The following is a 19,588-nucleotide window of genomic DNA, read 5'->3' on the forward strand; positions in this document are numbered from 1 at the left end:
ATTGGTCTGGCGTTAGCTTTGTTAATCCCATATCACCTAGGAGTGACACCTATCCCAGCAAGAATTCACCTCCCACTCTCCACCCCTCACGCACTCCACTCCCACCCCCATCCCCTCTGCTGGCACCACGACCGCCCCCTGGCGGCCAGGGGCAGGTGCGCCCTCTCCGGACCGCCGGAGGGCAAGTGCGCATGCGCACAGGTGAGCTGCCGCCGCCCGGTCCTTGAGCTTGGCCACCTGCCTGGGAAACTTGTGGTTGGTTGTTGCCCTCGGATCGTTTCCGGGCGGGGACAGGAATCGGGCCATGAAAAATACTTCGGGGACCCGTGAGCCCCGGACCCGTCCGAGAGAAAGAGAACCAGACCGGCGCCCGCACCCGGACCGTGACCGCCACGTCGAGCGGCCGCGGGACCGAGGCGGGGACAGGCACAGGGAGAGGAATGGTGACGTGAGAGGAAACGGGGACCGTCGGGCGGACCGGGAACAGAGAATGGACCGAGACCTGCGCCAGGACAGACACAGGGACGCGGACTATCGCGCAGCCGGACAAAGAACCTTGGAGAAGTCCCGCCAAAGCCGTGCGCGGCCCGAGCCCTGGGGACCCAGTTGGAATGCAGCCCCGACTCCGGGACCCGCACCCTGGGGCGGCCCAGAGCTGTCCCAGAAGCATGGCCTCGGGCGCCGCGGGTTGGAGAGGTGAGGGGTGCACCTGCTGGGGACCAGGACAGCCGGGAGTCGGGGATCGGGGATCGATGACATTACAACGTCCCAACCCTATGTTTGAACTTGGTTACCAAACGAAATCGAAATGGTTTAGAAGGCTAGGTAGGTGGGGCTAGCCGTGAGGCCACAGACTCTTGTCTTGTTCCCTAGTTTGCCCTCTATACTTTTCAAAGTCCAACTTCCAGGTATCAGGGCCTAAATAAAGTTAGCCCAACCCAACGAAGGGTTAATAGTTGGACTTGCTCTTCCTGCCAAGGCCATTTGCGCATCAGACTGCTAGCAGAGCCTGCACTTTTAAACAAGAAACTAAGCCCACCTAAAAGTTCTCCGGCGATGTGTAACAAAGTCAGTGCGGTCTTTCTCAGCAGTTTGTTTCAGATCTTAAGATTGTTTGAAGCCCACCCTCCGGAATGAACAAACTTGGCCTGTAGGTCTCGAAATTCCCCCGTGTCGTGAAAGGTTTGTGAATGAGGGTGGGAGGACTACCAGGGGACTGGTCGCCACACCCCCTCCTAGAGAGTTGGTGCGCCATCCAATACTGCAGGTGTTGAACCAGGCTCTGGGGAGTGAGTAAATAGAATTTAAAAAATGTCCCTGAGGGCAAAACAAAGAAATGGATCCTTGGATGAGAATGCCGTGTGTGTGTGTGTGTGTGTGTGTGTGTGTGTGTGTGTGTCCGTGTTTTCAAAACCGTGCGTTCTTTTCCCTGGAGACAACTCTTCTAGCTGATGATTCCCAGGCTCTGCCATTAGACTTGGAGGCTGCGTCTACACATCAGGGAAAGCTGCTATCATGAGTTTATGTTACATTATCTAAAGTCAACTAGCCTTAGGAAAGCTGCGCCCAGATTCGGTCTGCTCTTTCCGTCTTTGACACTCTAGCTATTGTTTCCCTGGCTGCACCCATCCTGAACTGCAAGCATGGGAGTAGAAAAACAAGAGGTACGTTTGTGTATTTTCTCTTAAACCAGAGCCCTGGTTACCCTGCCCCACCCTAGAGTGAATAAAAGACATGTAATTGCTCATGGCTTATTTAAAGGTTTGAAGCCAAAGGGCAGCTTCTCTCTGTCTGTTCTCCTCTTAAGCATTTATTTATTGGAGGGAGGGAATGCAGGGACAGACCCACATGCAGTAACTTACCGTCAGTGTTCAGAGACTGATGCAGGAGGATAGCAGTGAAAACAGCCACCTGTGGCTCAGTGTGAAGTCAGCCCCTACAGGAGAAACTGAGGTTTGGAAAGACTGAAGATGGTTTCCTGTCTAAACACCAATAGGATGCCAAGGAAGGTGACCTTGAGCTGAGTTCTGTGGAAGGGAGACGGGAAGAGAACAGTAGAAAGCGATTCAAGCAGAAAAACAGCTTCCTCGGTGCCCCAGAGGCCTGGGTTATTTTTAGGGGTGGAGGGCAACTCACTGCGGCTGGCTCAGTGCACCTAGGTTGTAAGTGTGCACAGTGCCAGAGCCTCCTACGTGCTAATGAAAGGTTTAAAGATTTCAAGCCAAAGAGAGGCAGGATGGCTTCTAAGTCCCAGAAGTAGAATGCAGCCTCCTGCTGAATCTTGGGCAGAGCCTGGCATCTGTTAGGCAAAGGGAAACAGAAGGTGCCAGGGGTGGCCAATGGAGAGATGTCAGAAAGACCTCAAAAGTAACTGTCTGGATGTGGTGGTGGTACATGACTATAATTCCTGAGCTTGGAAGGTAGAGGCAAGAGAATCAGAGGTTCAAGGTCAGGCTCATTATTAAGCTGAGAGTTCTAATACCAGTGCCCATGGTATAGCACACGTGACTGTGACCTAGCTCTTGGGAAGATCTGAGGCAGGAGGATTACATGTTTGAGGCAAGCCTGGGCTTCATTCTGTGAAATTTTTAAAAAACTAAAAAATAAGTGAAGGCCTAATACTAAACAGACCGTTAAGTTGCAGGCCTGTCCCTAATGTCTGCGTGCTTCTTGGTTGCAGTGAACTGGCTTCAGAAAGATACGTGTCCACATACTCCAGGCCCACTCGACAAGAAGAGGAATATTACCAGTCGGAAGCTGAGGGGCTCCTGGAATGCCACAAATGCAGATACTTATGCACAGGGAGAGGTGAGCCTTGGGGGACCCTGTCTAACCATTTATACTGCAAATGGCTCGAGGAGAGGCATGCTGGGGGTTGGAGTGTTGGTGAGCTGACAGCTCGTCCAGTTTTCCTCTTGGGTTCCATTTCTGTGGCTGCATGGAGTTCTTGCTCTCAAAAGAAAGGGGAGGGGTGGAGAACAGAAAAGAAGAGAGAATACAGGAAGTTTTGAATTCTGCAATGAGGCTCTCCCCAAGCTCATCCAATGTGCTTGGCTCTGAGCGTGGGTCAAGCACGCTTCCTCCTCCCAGGCGGCTGGTGGAACTTTGTGCTTTCAGTGTGCTGTGCACTGCCTGTGGTGGACACTGGCTCCTCTTCCATAGCCAGCTGAGGCCATAGAGGGAGCATGACCCCAGCAGAGTTACTCCCCCAACCAAGCATACAGGAAGGGTGGTCTCCTAAGAGAGCTGACACCCAATCTGTCACTGGCTTTCAATCTTCACTGACTGAAATGCACAGTAAGAATATATTTTACATTAAGAGCAGGTTCACAGCCTAGCATGGTGACTTACATGCCTATAATCCCAGCTGAGGCAAGATTGCGGATGGGTTGACAGAGTGAGACCCTGTGGCAAATAATAAAACAAACAAAATCATATTAACGAACGGAGAAAAACAAAAATGTCATGAAACTACTTAGCCCTTATGCAAACCCAGTGCATTCATATTTTCTCTTCCATTAAAAGCAAAAGCCAGGGACCAGCGTGATGGCTAAGGGGGGCCTGCTGCCAAGCCTATCAACCTGGGTTCAATCCTTGGGACCTACTTGGTGAAAGGAGAGAACCAACTTCCCCAAGTTGTCCTCTGACCTCCTCATGCACACACGCATGCCGTATATACTTGCAAAATTAAGAAATAAATAAAAGTCAGGCGCAGTGGCATGGGGTCAGGAAGGTCAGGAGTTCAGAGGTCAGCCGGAGCTATAGGAGGCTGCGTCGCCACTTAAACAAAACACAACAAAACAAAATCAATGTATTGAGCGTTTAAAACTCACAGCTTAGTGTTAGTTACCAGCGGGTAACCAGGTCCTCATCTCACTCAGCCCAGGTCCCTGCCTTGCCAGCAAGGAGGAAAATCTGGTTTGTCAGGGTGAACTGGATGGTGCATGGTTAGTCAGCTGAGGCTGTCCATGACTAAGAGGGGAAACATCCTAGCCTGGGGTGAGGGGGGGGGGGGATCACGGGCCCACAGCCGAAGCTGTGTCACAGGGAGGAAGGAGTAGCGATTATAAGATTAGATTATGCAGAACTCTGCTGAAGGGCCGCTACCCACCTGCTTTACTTCATCGCCTGCTTTACTTAGGATTCTGCCAGAGATGCCCTTAATCCTCTAACAACCCCTGAGGCTCAGAGAGGCACAGCAAGTTACCCAGGCTACACAGCCATTAAGTAAAAGGCCCTGAAATTGAAACTTGGAGCCCCCGCCTAAGGCATCAAGTGTTTCCTGGCAACTTTCTTCTCTTGATACGGTAAATAAAAGGAACAAGCCGGAGGCTGGATAACAGGTTTCTCCCTAAACTGACTTTCTTTTCTTTTCTTTTCTTTTCTTTTTCCCTTTTTGTGGGTGATTTACCGAAAGGACAGGGCCATGCTTCTTACCAAAACACACCTATATTTAGGCTTGATTGCTTCTGGCTTTTTGGCTTTGAGTCTGTCAGTTGGGAATGGAAGTCCCAGATTGGAGAGCTTGGAGATAAAGGGTGTGTGTGTGTGTGTGTGTGTGTGTGTGAAGAAGGCTGGAGGTCAGAGCTCCCATTCAGGCGCACAGAGGAGCACTGTTCAGAGGAACACAGCCGTGTGCATCAGGCCTGGCCGGGGCAGGAACGATGAACCTGGATGCAGATCAGTTGATGGCTTTTAAGTCCACGTTAGAGTGGATCCTTTGTGGCTTTTTCTTTGTCAGTGAAACTACCACGTCATCCCTCCCTCCCCTACCCCGCCCCATACCTCGCAGCAAACAAGGCACCCTGTGGCCCTCTAGGGACACCCTGATGTCTGGACTGTGGTTCAGCCCTAGAAAGTTCATCGAGATCCTGAGACTAACAGGAAGAGATGAGCCCTAACCACTTTTGCCAGGAGGAAATCTCAGATAGAAACACCTTTAGGGACTGGAACTAAAGATCAGATTGAAAGCAGGTGCACTTGTGATCCAGACGCAGGAGGCGTCCCTCAACCCCACCCCTAGCCTGCTGTGGGTGTGGGCTCTTGTTTTTTCACGGTATGGAGGGACGAGTGTAGAGCTAGTTCCGTGATTAGAAGATGTATCAACTCATTTGCATATGGAACATTCCTCCCTCCCCGCCCCTCTTGCCCTCTACCCTCTGGCTCTAGAAGCTTTAGTCCTTAAACCACGGGCGGTTTGTATTTACAAATAGCTTCTGGCCATTATTACTAAGTGTCTCTGAAAGTTGAAGTTTTCAGTCAGTCATGGAGGCACACAGCAGCAGTCCTGGCTGACTCAGCTACACAGGAGGCTGAGGAGGGAGGATCATTTGAGTCCATGATTTAGGTGAATCAAGGACAACCTAGTGAGACAGTCACAAAACAATAAACAAGGAGGTTTGGTGGGACGCACTTGAAGTTCTGGCACTTGGGAGGCTGAGACGGGAGAGTAACAAGTTTCAGGGGAACCTAGGAAGATGCTTTCTCAAAAGACTAAAATAAAACAAAATTTTCATACTTTTTTCTTCCAATTAAAACTGTTCCCCCTCTTCCTCCCTCCCCACCTCCTCCCCACCCCTGTGTATGAGTGTGTGCAACTCAACTCCAGAATCATTCCGAAAGTGCAGCCCACCTTGTGTTTTGAGGCAGGGTCTCTCATTGGCCTGAGACTTACAAATAGTTTGGGCTGGCTGAATTCACCCATCTCCACTTCCCAAGAGCTGACATGACACAAAGGCTGGACGCTACACACTCACACATGTGCAGCCAGGATATTACCTATGGAGGATCTCACCAGCGCCTGGAGTTGGGACTTCTGTAGTCAAGAGTGCTGGTCTTTGGCTCAGAAGGAACCTCCAGGCGTAGTTGTTGAGGGTATCTTGGGTTTGCATTTCAAAGGGACAGTTTCATAAGAGACAGTCATCTACCCAATGGTGCTGCGGTTTAAAAAATAATATTAACTAAGCAAAACAGCCCCTGGGAGTGGAGATCAAGGGTCACGGTCTCAGAGGTTTTAGCCATGAAGAGAGAGAGAGTCTTTGAGATCAGTTTACTTCCTGATGGCCAGGAAGCAGAGGCAGGGGAGGGGACAGGGGTGAAGAGGCTCTGCAGTAGTGTCCCTTTCTTCCATTTTTTGTTCCATCAGAGCCTCTAGCATATTGGTTGGCACTGCCCACATTAGATGCCCACATTACCCTTCTGACCTCTCTGGAAAACCCTCGGACACCCTCAGAAGTTCACTTTCCTAACCTCCAAGGTTCTTGTCAGCACAAGTTGATAGTCACCACCAACCATCATACCATCCCCAGCCAAGAGGGGAAGGACAGGGACCATGTTGTCACTGTATTAGCTTCTGATCTCCTGAGAGGATCACGAAAGAAACTTGGGTGGGCTTTTTTTCTAATTAATATTTTCAATCTCTCCTTTTTAATAGTTAATGCCCTGATATAGTACCGGTCGGATCTGAACTGGGGACTTGCCCTGAGCCAGAGGTGGGACAACTGCTCCGGTAAAAATGACTGTCAGGGAAGGCCTGTGAGCCTTGTGCCTTTAAGGATGACAACTGATCTACATAGTCCTGTTTATTCTTCTGTGGACCTACTAAGCCTAGCAGAGGAGGAAGGAAACCCATGGGGGCTCTAGACCTTCTGCTGTTTCACTAGGAAATGTTCTCTGGCAAGAGATGAAGTGTATATGAGGCCTGATTTCCCATCCCTAGTACCACACACACACACACACCAATTATCACATCACAATGTACTAGAAAAATGTCCCTGTGTGCCACTGAAGTTGTTAAATTCACAATGCCGCCAGGAATGATGGCTTGCACATGTAACCCCAGCACAGAAGGATCAAGAGTTTCCGGCTAGCCTGTGCTACATGGTGAAACTACTTTGAAAATTTGTTATGTTTTTTAATGTTCTGAAGCAGGGCTGGAGAGATGGCTCGGGGGTTGACAGTGCTCGCTGCTCTGGAATGAGTATCTGAGTTTAGATCCCAGCACCACATCAAGTGGTCTACAAATGGCTGAAACTTAGCTCCTTCTGGGTTGGGGGGGGGGGGGACTTGCACACACATGCACATACACTCACACGTATAAATAATAAAAGTTAAGAATAAATCTATATGGTAGATTTATGCTTACTGACATACAAAAATATATTTAGAATTGAAATTTAGATTTACCGAGATAGGAAAAAAATGTGTATTTATAGAGGGGGGTGGATCTCATGTAGTCCAGGCTAGTCTCAAGTTTACTATGTCGTCAAGACTAGCCAAAAACTCTTGACCTTCCTGCCTCTGCCTTCCAAGTACTAGGATTGCAATCGTGTGCCACCATGCCTGTTATTTTATGTGGGTGCTGGGGATGAGCTCTGGTTCTCATGCTTACAAGGTGAGCATGTTACCAACAGCCATCCCCGCTTGGCTTCTTTGAATGTTATGCTTTTCGGTTGAAAGGATTTGAAGAAAGCCTAGGTCCCGGCTGGCACCTAACACTCACCGTGCAGCCAACACTGCCCCGTGGGGCAGAGAAAGGAAGCAATGGACTGAGCTTCCAGGGAAGGGTGAACCTTGAGACGAAAATGTTTCCTACCAAAAAGCAGAGCATCTCCAAACAGTAACACCCTTTTCTTGCAGCCTGCTGCCAGCTGCTGGAGGCTCTGCTGAACTTGCTGATCTTGGCCTGCAGCTCTGTCTCTTACAATTCCACGGGGGGCTACACAGGCATCACCAGCCTGGGGGGCATTTACTACTACCAGTACGGAGGGGCTTACAGTGGCTTCAATGGTGCTGACGGGGAGAAAGCCCAGCAGCTGGATGTCCAGTTCTATCAGCTCAAACTGCCCACAGTCACTGCAGCAATGGCCTACAGCGGAGCCCTCATGACCTTCTCCTGTCTCACCCTCCTTGGGGGTGCCCTGCGGGTCCCATGGCACTGTCCACTGTGGCTGGTGGTGGAGGGTTTGATGGACGTGCTCATCGCTGGGGCCTATGTCCCAGCCTTGTACTTCTTCTTCCAACACCTGTCAGCTGCCTATAGCTCAGATGTCTGCAAGGAGAGGGAGGCCCTGTACCAGAGCAAAGGTTACAGTGGCTTCAACTGTAGCATGCATGGGGGAGACATAGGAGCAGGAGTCTTTGCAGCCATGGGCATCGGGGCCTTTGCCGTGGGAGCTGTCCTGGCCTTTAGGGGTTACCGAAAAGTCAAGAAGCTGAAGGAGAAGCCCACAGAAATGCTTGAGTTTTAGACTTCTAGAATGTTCTGCCACATAGACATGATAGACGTCACTTTCAACCACAGTCCTTCGCAAGAATTCTTCGATGTGGAACTCACTAATGCTTCCAAAATACCAAGCCAGTGTGGGTATGCCGGGCTTAGCTCCTGGTTACCCGGAGCAGTATTCTCTGACACAACAGGCTCTGGTTTCTGCAATCTTCTGTAGATGTGGAACTAACAAAGAGTGTATCAAACCCCCGAAAACTGGAGCCAGGCTTGGTGGTACAGACTTGGGATCGTATAATCCTAGCATGTGTAAGGTTGAGGCAGGAGACTCTTGAGTTCAAGGCTAGCATGGACTGGATAGCAAGACCCTGTCTCCAAAGCAGACACTCAGTAACAATGAAGGAGCTCCTAGAGCCTGGGACCCACAGGAGAAAGGCAAAGAGAACTTCATGATCAGGGCAGGAACAATGGCATTGGAAACTTAAGAGTTCACGAAAAGCTACATCAACAGAAGATAGCTCAGTCTGAGCTATCCTAAACTCAGCCCTCCTCAGCAGATGCAAGGGGCATCTCCACACTGAGTATCCAGACCCTGCACCTCTCTAACTCTGTGGATTCTGGGGGATACTTCCTCAGAAAAACTTAAGTTTGAGTGCGTGGGGTAAGGAAAGGAGAACCAGATTAAACTCGCTGGGCTGCAAAGAAACCGTTCTACTGGCCCCTTACAGTGGCCCCAAGCACTCAATAAGCATTTGTACCTCCTGTAAATGTGCCATTGTCTGAAGAATCCAACCCCGCAGCTGGTATTCAGGATCTACTCAAAAGAAAAGAATGTAAAGTCTTTTTCCCAGCAGAAGAATGTTACTTTTGGCCAGACAACTTCATGGACTAGACTACGTGTTGAATTATGGCTTGGGACCATTACAGTATATTCCGGTACACGTGAATACGTTCTTTGCTTGATGCAAATCCAAGCATTCCAAAGAAAAAAAAATTAATTTGGAGGCAGAGGTCTTCTTTATGTTCATGATACTTTATTCACTTAAAGTCCATCGATTGACTTAGAAGACTTCGGCCTTGGAAACAGAACTGCATACCCCTGTCATACATGGTTAGAAATTCTCTTGAACACTGTGAGAAGCTTTCCTCAAAGGAAATAGGGGAGGGCAGATATTTTTCATTCTATAGATACCTTAGCTGCACATATTCATTTTATTTTCAAAAAATAAAAAGATCAAACCAACTTGCTTGCTTTGATTATCCCCCTCCCCCGCCCCGGGACCGTTATGTACAGTGCGAAGACAGAGGTAGATACAGAATTAAGCTGGGTGCGATATGGTCAACCAAAAAGGCAGCTTCGCTCAGAAAGGGGCTGAGGATGACAGCAAAGATCCGGTGGACTTCTGCTTCCACAGACCTCCACCTGACATCTGTCTGGAGACCCAACCCATGCCGACTTGGAGATAAAGTACAGCATCTGCCTTTTCTTCCTTTCCTCGGATGTTTATCTTTGGACATTAGCAGCGTTGCTTAAAGACATTGTCACTTTGAGAAGCTTAGCTAAGGCAAGTCAGACTAGCTAGTGCCCAGAATAACACCTCACAGCCACTCCCTCAACAAACCCAGTATCACTGGACCTAGAAGACACGCAAGCCTAGATTTCTTCCACTTCAGCCAAGAGATGTATGCTGTGTGTACCAGAAGGAAAGGGCTTATATTTCCCATCTCTTGTATCAGTACAGAGTTTCTGTTTCTATATGCTGATGGAAGAAAACTCAGGGTTGGGAAAGATGTGGAGCGTGGGAGATAGCTGCCCCCCACCAATGACATCTGGGCTGGCTCGTCGTTTGGTGTCCTTACAGAGCCTGGCTGAAGAGTAGGCAGTTAGAATCTAATGTTGAATTTTAAATTAGAGTAAGACAGTTTCTCAACTCTCAGATCCCCACGCTGTTGTGTCCCCTGGATTTTCAGGAATTCATGTGGGCACGCAGAAGATAAGCCCCGCTTGCTGGGCCTTCGGATTGTAGAACTGGCTGCTGTCCCTTAATTGCCTCGGTGATAAATACGGCACCATTAGTGTAGTGGATAGTTGTGCGTTAATCTCTGGGAAAAAGCACTTTTTCAAAATTCTTTCCATTTCTTCTTGTATTTCATACTAATCTCCTCCCATTTTAGAACATTGAGGAGAAGGCTTACCATCCGTTTATGGTTTCCAAGAAATTTTAGTCATGCATTAGTGTCTACAGGGATTGGCCCCAGGATCCCCTCCAATGCAGAAATCTGAGAGTGCTGTGGTCTTCTGTGTAAAATGACATGCATGGTATTTGTGTATAACATATCCATATACATAACCTCCTATATACCCTGTCTCAGGATTACTTATTCCTACCATAATATAAATGCTATACAAACAGTTGCTAGAGTGTATTGTTTAGGGAACACTGCGAAGAAAAAGCCTTTGTTCCATGGTCAGACGCAGTTCAATCCTCAATGGACTCTCAGGGTACAGAAGCTGCAACTGGGGAGGGCTGACTGTTCTCTTTTCCTTTTGATCCTTCCCACAGGCCTATGGGGGAGGGAGGCAGAGTGGGATGGGAGTCCTTAACTTCATTCATCAGATAAAATATCTAAGGCTTAGAAGGACTTTAGCAAACGGGGAAAGAGCAGATACTGGAATCTGATATTTGAATTTGAGGTTCATTTGCATTCCTTCCTCCTTGTGTCTCAAAATTCTCATCTCCGTACTCTGAGGATCTGAGGGTAATCATCAAACTTCCGGAAGTGCAGCCTGAAGCTTCTATCAGGAGCCAATGACAGGGAATCTTAGATAAGAGGTGCTCAGCCCACCTCTTGGCTCTCACTGCCTTGTGGAATCTGCAGATCTTCCAGACTTCTAAGAAACGCCCTGCAAGCAAACAGTCCAAGTATCTATTTGTAGAAATCTGGTTGAGCAAACTGGTCCATCCGTACAACCAAACTGGAAGTCTCACGATCAATGACGTAACCACTCTGCAGACTGATCTAGATGTCGTTGACACATAGTAAACAAAACCAGCAAGACGCTTGATGGTGGGTGTGCTATCTTTAGAGAGAGGCGTAGCACAGAGCCAAATGTTTTTAATTGCATAAAGAAAGGCTGGAAAGCAGGTAAACAGATGGCCCGGTGGATAAAGTGTTTGCTTCACAATCATGAAGACCAGAATGTGTGTCAAAAGCCAGGCTCGGTGGTGACCACCTGTAACCCAGGTGCTGGTGAGATGGGAGGCAGATGGGTCCTTAGAACTCACTGGTAGGTAGGTAGCTAAGCTATTCCAGCCTTTTTTGGGGAAGTATCAGATCTGTGACAGACCTGCCTCAAACAAAAAGATGGAAAACCTGAAGAATGAATGACACCTGAGGCTGTTCTCTGAACTTCATACATACTCCAGACATGTGCACGAGCAGAGCCCAGCACACCACAAACATGCATACACACACAGAGAGAGACAGAGACAGAGGAAGGAGGAGGAAAGCAGGAGGATCGTATTAGAAACATACAAGACTGTTTGGAGTCCTGGTGGCTGGGTAAGGGGCAGAGGCCATCCAGGTTACACAGCTAGACTGTGGGGACGTAGGGGACATGAATGAAAATTTTCAGTTCATTCTTCATTAGTTTTTGGGTTTGTTTTGTCTTTTATTTTCTCCCCAATTTTAAATTTGAAATTTCACAAGAAGTCACAAAGGCAGTGGTATAGCTCAGTCTTTCGGACACTTCTGCGGTTTTCTGCAGTTGTCTCCAACAAGGATATGAGATCCAGGAAAATGGCGATCTCCGTTTGTGCAGTTCTCATTTGCTGCGCTCACACTCATCTGAGCAGGATTCCATGCGGGTTTGTCATTGGTAGATTAGTGTGTTCCCCACAAAGAAACCCAGAAGCGCTCCATCCTACCAGACGACCCCATTGCTATCTCTTTAAAGCCACACACACCCTCTTCATCCTCTCTCATCCCACATAAACCTGTCCCCAGTCACCACCTGTGTGCCACATTTCCAGAACTCTGTCCCTCTGAGACCACTTCACAGATGGAGTGGCGCATTATATAAACTTTTTGGGGAAGACCAGAATTTTTTTTTTCACTCAAAATCACCTTGAAACTCACCCAGGTTCTTGCCTGTCCATTCCTCTGACCCGGTCACAGACAAATTCTCCCAGCATTTGGCTGTTACAAATAAAGCTACTACTGTCAAGACTCACAAACATGGGTTTTTTTTTTTTCGGGGGGGGGGCAAAAAGTTCTCTTTCTTTTTTTAATTTTGAAGTTGACTCTCAGCATGTAGCCCAGGTAGGCCTCCTACTCAGGCTCTCCCCAAACTGCCAAGTAGCTTTTTATTTCTTTAGGGTTAATGCCTAAGGGTACAATTGTAGAGCCACAACTACCCTAAGGCAGTTACAGCACCATTCGCTTGTAATCCTAATACTTGGGAGGTCAGGCAGGTGGATAGCGAGTTCAAGGCCATCCTAAGCTACAAAAACCATATGTGTATACACACACACACACACACACACACACACACACATATATATATATATATATAATGTTTTTAAGTCTCCAAGTTTTTTAGATTGGCATTGATTTTCTATAAGAATATTTGCTTTATATATGAGAGTTTTTTTCCGTGTGCACTGTTTGCACACCTGGTGCCTGCTCAGGTCAGAGGAGGGCATTGGATCCCCTGGAACCAGAGTTAAATAGGTCTCAGAGCTGCCACACGGGTGCTGGGAACTCAACCCAGGTCATCTGTAAGGGCAACAATTGTGCTTACCACTGAGCCAACACTCCACCCACCCACCCACCCAGCAATATTTTAAAGTATGTTTTAGAAACAGGACACCTGGACTGAGGTGGTTCAGCCCACCTGTAGAGCACTTACCCACATGCACGCGTCCTGGGTCCCACCACAAGAACTGGGACTTTTTTAAATGACCAAGTTTTTTTTAAAAAAGAAAGACAAAACCAGGGGGCTGGAGAGATGGCTCAGTGGTTAAGAGCATTGACTGCTCTTCCAGAGGTCCTGAGTTCAGTTCCTAGCAACCAGTTCAAAATCATCTGTCATGGGATCTGATGCCCTCTTCTGGTGTGCATGAAGACAGCTACAGTGTGTATATGTATATGTATATGTATATGTATATGTATAGTCTTTAAACACAAAAATAAAAAGACAAAGCCAAGAATGTTGATAGTGTTGCTGAATCAGAGCATTCATCTTAGGGATCCAGGGGACCCCTACCTTGACCAGGTGAGTGACCCAGCCTTAAACCGGACTCTCTCTTCCCCTAGGTGTGGTACAGATAATGGAGGTGATTTTGAATGGCATGGTTCTCATGTGCATCGTGGCTTCCTATTTTGTCCTGGCCGGATTCAGCGCCAGCTTTGCCAGCGGCAGCGGCTTCGGGAATAACTATTACTCACCTTTTGAGGGCACCGAGTTGGAGCAGGTTCGGCAGCTGGACCAGCAGTACACGATCCTGCGGTCGCCCCTGATCTACGGCGGCGTGGCTGTCTCTCTGGGGCTGGGTGTTCTCACTATGGGCGTTTTACTGCAGGGAGCCAAGAGTCTAAGGAAGCTGCCTGGCAGGTGGCTGCCACTGGAGGCCGCCTTTAGCCTCCTGGCGGCGGTGGGCTACTGCGTCGGCATTGGCTTTTACCTACACGGGGCCTTGCGCATCAATTCCACAGAAACTTGTAAAACCAGAGAAAGAGTCTACGCCCGCAAGGGTCTCACTTGGATGAACTGCCAGCTGGCGGGCACCGATGGGGCTGCAGCCACCTTCGCTTGTCTTCTAGTGATTTTATACTCAGCCAGCGTGGTGCTGGCCCTGCGGGCCTACCGAGAACAGAAGCACTACAAAGACAGCCAGGAACAACAAAGAAATTACCGCGATGTTCCAGAGTACGTGTGGTCTGGGACGCTCTAAGGACATCTGGAAGCTCCTTTCTTCTTCCCCTACATGCACATGGATAGACAACTGTGATTTCCCGTACTTGATTCCTAAGCTCCGTCAGGCACCGGAGCAGAGTAAAGTTGCGAAAGGAGACTAGTAAGTCTGCTGGCCCAGCCCATCCATGAAAGCTTAGGGGGCGGGGGGGGGGGGGGTGTATTGTTGAAAAGAGGGCTCTTGCCTTGTGGTAAGGCGATAGTGTGAATTACGTAGGAAACCAGCCAGAGAAAAATCTGAGAACAAACACATCAGAAGGTAGCATGTGTCGTGCTACAGTAGAAATCTTCCCTCAAACTGTAAATAGCTGTAGTGGAAAACATGAAAAGGCAATCTGGGGGCAGGGGGCGGGGTGGGGTGGGGGGTTGAGAGATGGCTCAGATGTTTAGGGCACTGCCTGCTCTTGCAGAAGACTCAGGTTCCCTTCCCAGCACCCATTTGTCTCACAAATGGTCCGCAACTCCAGTTTGGGGAAGGGGGCACTCCAATGCCCTCTTCTGGACTCCACGGGGACTGCGCGAATGGAATGTGGTGCACACAGAAGCAAGCAAGCGCTCATATGCATATAATTTTACACTTTGCTGGGGGGCAGGGCAACAGCACACTACTAGGCAGCTGTGAGGTTGGGTTCAAATGAGTAACTCCTAAAAAAGTCAGGGGAACAGGCGGTGGTGGCGCACGCCTTTAATCCCAGCACTTGGGAGGCAGAGGCAGGCAGATTTCTGAGTTCGAGAGTTCGAGGCTAGCCTGGTCTACAGAGTGAGTTCTAGGACAGCCAGGGCTACACAGAGAAACCCTGTCTCGAAAAAAAAAAAAAGTCAGGGGAAAATGTTTTCCACTAGCTGTCCCATGTATATTTGTGGGGAGAAAGGTTATTCCCTTGGAATTAACTTTTGGTTTTTCTTTTTATAAAATACAAGTCTTTAATGGCCAGAGGGATGGCTCAGCAGGTGAAGGTGCCTACTGCCAAGCCAGATGGTCTCAGCCTGATCTCTGGGGCCCACATGGTGGAGAATGAATGGATTTCCTCAGGTTGTTCTCCAACTTTGTGCTCACTGTGGCATCTGCACTCACACATGTACATAGGTAATTCTTGTGGGGTCTGTCCAAGAATAAGGTTCAAAAGGAAATCTCATGCAGAAATGGGAAAATAGCGGCTGGGAGATGGCTAGCTAGTCGAGAATTCTTTCTTGCTCTTCCAGAGGACCCAGGTTCAGTTCCCAGCACCCACACGGCAGCTCACAACCATCTGTAACTCTGGCTCCAAAGATCCAACACCTGCTTCTGCCATCTGAGGGCAAAAGGCACACAGGCCATGTATATACATACAGGCAGGCAAACATTCAAATATAGAATAAAAATGAAGGAATCTTAGGAAATGAAGTAAAGCTCAGGGAGAACTAATCAGGGAAATCTCTATTGTTTCGTTGATATGTCTGCTTCACTATGTTACCCTTGGCCTGATATTGACTAGTGTCCCACACTAAGACTTGGTAAGTGACAAAGAAGCTTTGAAAATTGCCAACATCAAGTATGTACCCTTCAGCAAAAGACTAGCACCCCCAACATCCCATTTTCATGATTTCTCAGTGTTCCTCTTGTTATCTCTGTCCACCTTGGAACTTTCACTGGATAAAGGAGACTATGTGACCCCAGCCCTGTGCCCAGCTGGCTCCTGGGCAGCAGCTCCTCTTCTGATTGGACCCCATCAGTGAGTGACTGATCACACTGCCCCAAGTCCAGAGTTCAGTATTGGAAACCTTCTAGCAAACCTGATAGGATTCACCATACATCCGGTTACGCTGACTTGTGATTCGTGTGAGGAGGCAAGGTCCGAGAAGGACGAGGACCGATACTCCTTACCAGTGACTCACTGCATGACGCTCCTGCACAATGACAAAGAAGCACTTCCTGTCTATCACTCTGGCACTGATGACAGATGCTGTGACTTCTGTTTAATGACAAAAACTGCTTTAAACAGGCTAACTTTCCTACAATCACGAAACCTGTAAGTAGCAGAGATAAGAGTTGGACACAGAATAGAGGGATGGCTTAGCAGTTAAAAGCATTTGCTTTTCCCAGCATCCAATCGGGTGGCTCACAAGCTCCCATAACTAAACCTCCAGGGGATCTGCCATCCTCTTCTGGACCCCACAGGCACACGTGTACATACCCACACATACATACACATAAAAAGAAAAATAGTTCTTAAACCCTCCCCCAGGCCTTCCAAGTCATACTAGAGGTGTGTTACAAGTAACAGACAAGTCCCTGTGACCTCTGGGACACCAGGGAATACCACTGAACTGGAAAACAAACTTAAGTGTTTGTGCCATCTCAGCCCATCTGATGTATGTGTCTCATGGGACTGAGGTATCTAGACGGGGGGGTGGGGAGGCACAGTGTTTGCCTTGCACACCAAAAGAGCTCAGTGGGCTGCCAAGAAACCAAGTGTTTAAAATGTTGATGCCAGATGAAAAGGAAGCCTAAAGGATGACTTCAACATGGCCTTTACTTGGACTGAGAGGTGGCTGATCTTGTTTGAAATCCACGGGCTAGCTACCTGACTCCTGTGTTGCCAACAGTAGTGATATACTTAAGGAGATGTGGCGGCTCATAACCCAGTTTCCTCAGCTAATAGCCCTCACTTAACAACTATGCTGCCTTGCCTGTAGTGAGGTTCTTTAAGTCTCACTAGCCCCAAGCCAAGCCATGGCTGCCTTTGAACTTCTGAGCCTCCTGCCTCCACCTCCTAAGTGCCTTTCTACAAAAATAAACCTAAGAAGAATCTTTAGTGAGTCATCTTTGTTGCTAGTCCAGCAAAACGGTGTTAAGGATCGGGTGAGGGCTGTGTTCTCCAGGAGCCCACTGTCACTGAAGCCTTGGCCCATAAGATGCCTGGTGCTCTCAGGAGCTGGATCTACTGGAAGATTCTTAGAACACTGGAAGCATGCTTGTGGCAGATGGGACTCCTGGGAAGCTCCTGGTTGCTATCCACAGTGGTGAGCAGTTGAGAACTGAACCAATGCTGTATGCCTAACCGTCAAGACTGAACTAGGAAATGAGGTCAGTCTGGCTTAAACATGACCCCACTGATCGCTAGGGTTGACCGGGTCTATCTGGCTGAGCAGTGACCCCTTGCTTCTCCATTCTTCCATGTGTCCTCCAAAAACAAGTCTGCTAGAACTTCCAAGTATGCTCTTAACTCTGTGAGGTAAACAAACATCTTTCTCATCACTAACTGCCTGTGTCAGATACTTTGTTGTAAGGACACAAAGCTGACTAGTAGAAAGAAATATATATGCTATTTTCATACTAGGGGAGAATCTCACACTATTTTCATACTGGGGAAACACATTCCTTTGGAGGTTTCCCACATTCGGACCCCACACCCATGCACGATGGACAGCAGTAACTGGACCTAGCAGGAAGTTATAAAATAAAATGAGGTTGAGAGGGGTAAGCTGGAGGGCAGAAATGGGGAACAGCCATGATCATATTTCCTTGTATACCTGTATGAGGTGCTCAACAATAAAGCAAGCGTTTTTTTCCCCACTGTCTTAACTCACAGCTTCACGGTGTCATAAAAGAAGTCTTCCAGTCGGGCAGTGGTGGCGCACGCCTTTAATCCCAGCACTTGGGAGGCAGAGGCAGGCGGATTTCTGAGTTCGAGGCCAGCCTAGTCTACAGAGTGAGTTCCAGGACAGCCAGGGCTGCACGGAGAAAGCCTGTCTCAAAAAACCAAAGGGGGGAAAAAAAGTCTTCCATGTTCTTTTCCCCCAAAGTAGAAAAGTCCTAAACAGAGTTTTAGTAAAGAACCTAATTATACATATATTTACAGTTCCTTGTAAAATATCTATAAAGCAAAGGCATGGAAAAGATATCCCATTTTATTTATTGTTTATTATTATTTTTTACAAACAATAGATTTGCTGCAACATGCTCTGGCTCATATTATTGAATTAAAAAATTTAACACATTTCAAAAATATCAAAAATACACTATAATGAGTCTTAGGACTACAATACAACAATGATTGCACAAAAACCATAAGATATGAGCCCACTGTTTGGATGACATCCACTGGCAACAGTGAGAAAACCCGGTAGATAGCATTTGGGAGAGGTGCGCGAGAGTTAGACACAAGGAGCTAATGCTGACTGGCTGGTCACCGCGGACGGGAGAGAGCAGATGTGATGCAGCTGGTTCTCTCAGTCTGGGGAGTGCTTGCCCAACCATGGGGCAGTTACTACCTGGAGAGAAAGATTATCCTGCCTTGGGGAGTCTAAAAGGCTCCACCCAAAGGGAAGTAAAAAGTGACACAAGACAATTGTACGGTGATGCTGCAGACATCACCGGATGGCTTGGAGACAGATTCTTTAGTAATTGGTACATTTATCAGTAACAGCCAAGTGCTCCCCCCTTATGGAGGTCTCTTCATTAATAATTATTGAATAGATAGAGAAGGTGAGCCTGTGGTTCCCAAGTACCTGCTTTTGCTGAAGGTCACACAGAAGGAAGAGCACAGTTTGATGTTCAGAAGCTCAGCCCAATCTAATTGCCTGGAAAACAGCACTCGTTAAACGCACGGTAATAGCACCCAGAGACTACGAGCTGTGCAGGCAGCTCTTCTGTCCACCAGGGAAAGGGATTCACTGATTATTGCACGTGTAAACTCCACAGTAGTATCGTCAAGCCTCGCTTGTGTCGGGAGTAGTCAACGACTCCATGGTGGCACCTCACTTTATCTCCTACCAACACTGTCATTTCCAGTTATCTGTCACTCGGTCAAACCTTGACTGGGGCCACAGACACTCTTTGCCTGTGAGATTTCTGAGCTGCACCCACAGCTGAGTGTTCTTCCTTCAGAAACCCTGTTTATTTGCTTTTGAGGCTGGGACTCATGTTTACCAGAATGGATTAGAACTCTCTCTGTAGTCAAAGCTAACCTTGACTCCTGAGCCTCCTGCTTTAACCTCCCATGTGCAGATTTGCAGGTGTATGCCACTGTGCCACACATGGCCTCAGAGATTTGTTTAAATTAATCGGAGATGTGGGCAGAGATCAAGATTCACATGGAGGGAGGGTAGGTTCTCTGTGTCAGAAGTAACCTGTACTCTGACTACGTGGAGAATATACCCTCTGGGTAAAGGGAAGGGGTCAATACTCACCTAACAGCCTATTCAGATAAAAAACATCAGCAAATCACTGCACGGCTACAAGAGGTGTAAGTTACGTCTGAGGAAATGGACTATGGCCTTTCAACCCTCTGTTCTTTAATACAGAGTATATAATAGGACATGAAAGAAAGACAATTACAAAACCAGAACCATCCGTTTTGGTTTGGCCTACACTGAGGTTTCTCAACACAACCTAAGGAACCCTG

The 19,588-nt window shown here is 48.0% G+C and overlaps 1 protein-coding gene across 2 annotated transcripts; it reads left to right on the forward strand.

Moving 5' to 3' along the window:
- The first annotated feature begins 213 nt into the window (after positions 1-213).
- Marveld3 (MARVEL domain containing 3) lies at positions 214-14,301 on the forward strand. 2 transcript variants are annotated; one of them, XM_028768668.1, is made up of 3 exons: positions 214-696; positions 2,681-2,808; positions 13,544-14,301. In XM_028768668.1, the coding sequence occupies exons 1-3, from the start codon at positions 305-307 to the stop codon at positions 14,179-14,181; spliced, it is 1,158 nt and encodes a 385-aa protein (XP_028624501.1). In that variant the 5' UTR covers positions 214-304; the 3' UTR covers positions 14,182-14,301. The 2 variants fall into 2 exon arrangements, with proteins under 2 accessions (XP_028624501.1, XP_028624502.1); XM_028768669.1 differs by lacking the exon at positions 13,544-14,301 and adding an exon at positions 7,639-9,467 and having other exon boundaries at positions 219-696.
- The last annotated feature ends 5,287 nt before the right edge of the window (positions 14,302-19,588 follow it).

Source organism: Grammomys surdaster, unplaced genomic scaffold, assembly GCF_004785775.1.
Source record: "Grammomys surdaster isolate TR1022 unplaced genomic scaffold, NIH_TR_1.0 187, whole genome shotgun sequence".
NCBI lineage: Eukaryota > Metazoa > Chordata > Mammalia > Rodentia > Muridae > Grammomys > Grammomys surdaster.

Coding starts and splice junctions, on each gene's coding strand:
- Marveld3 (XM_028768668.1), top strand. CDS start 305: ATGAAAAATACTTCGGGGACCCGTGAGCCCCGGACCCGTCCGAGAGAA. Junction 697..2,680: donor GGGCGCCGCGGGTTGGAGAG/GTGAGGGGTGCA, acceptor TCTTGGTTGCAG/TGAACTGGCTTCAGAAAGAT. Junction 2,809..13,543: donor ATACTTATGCACAGGGAGAG/GTGAGCCTTGGG, acceptor CTCTTCCCCTAG/GTGTGGTACAGATAATGGAG.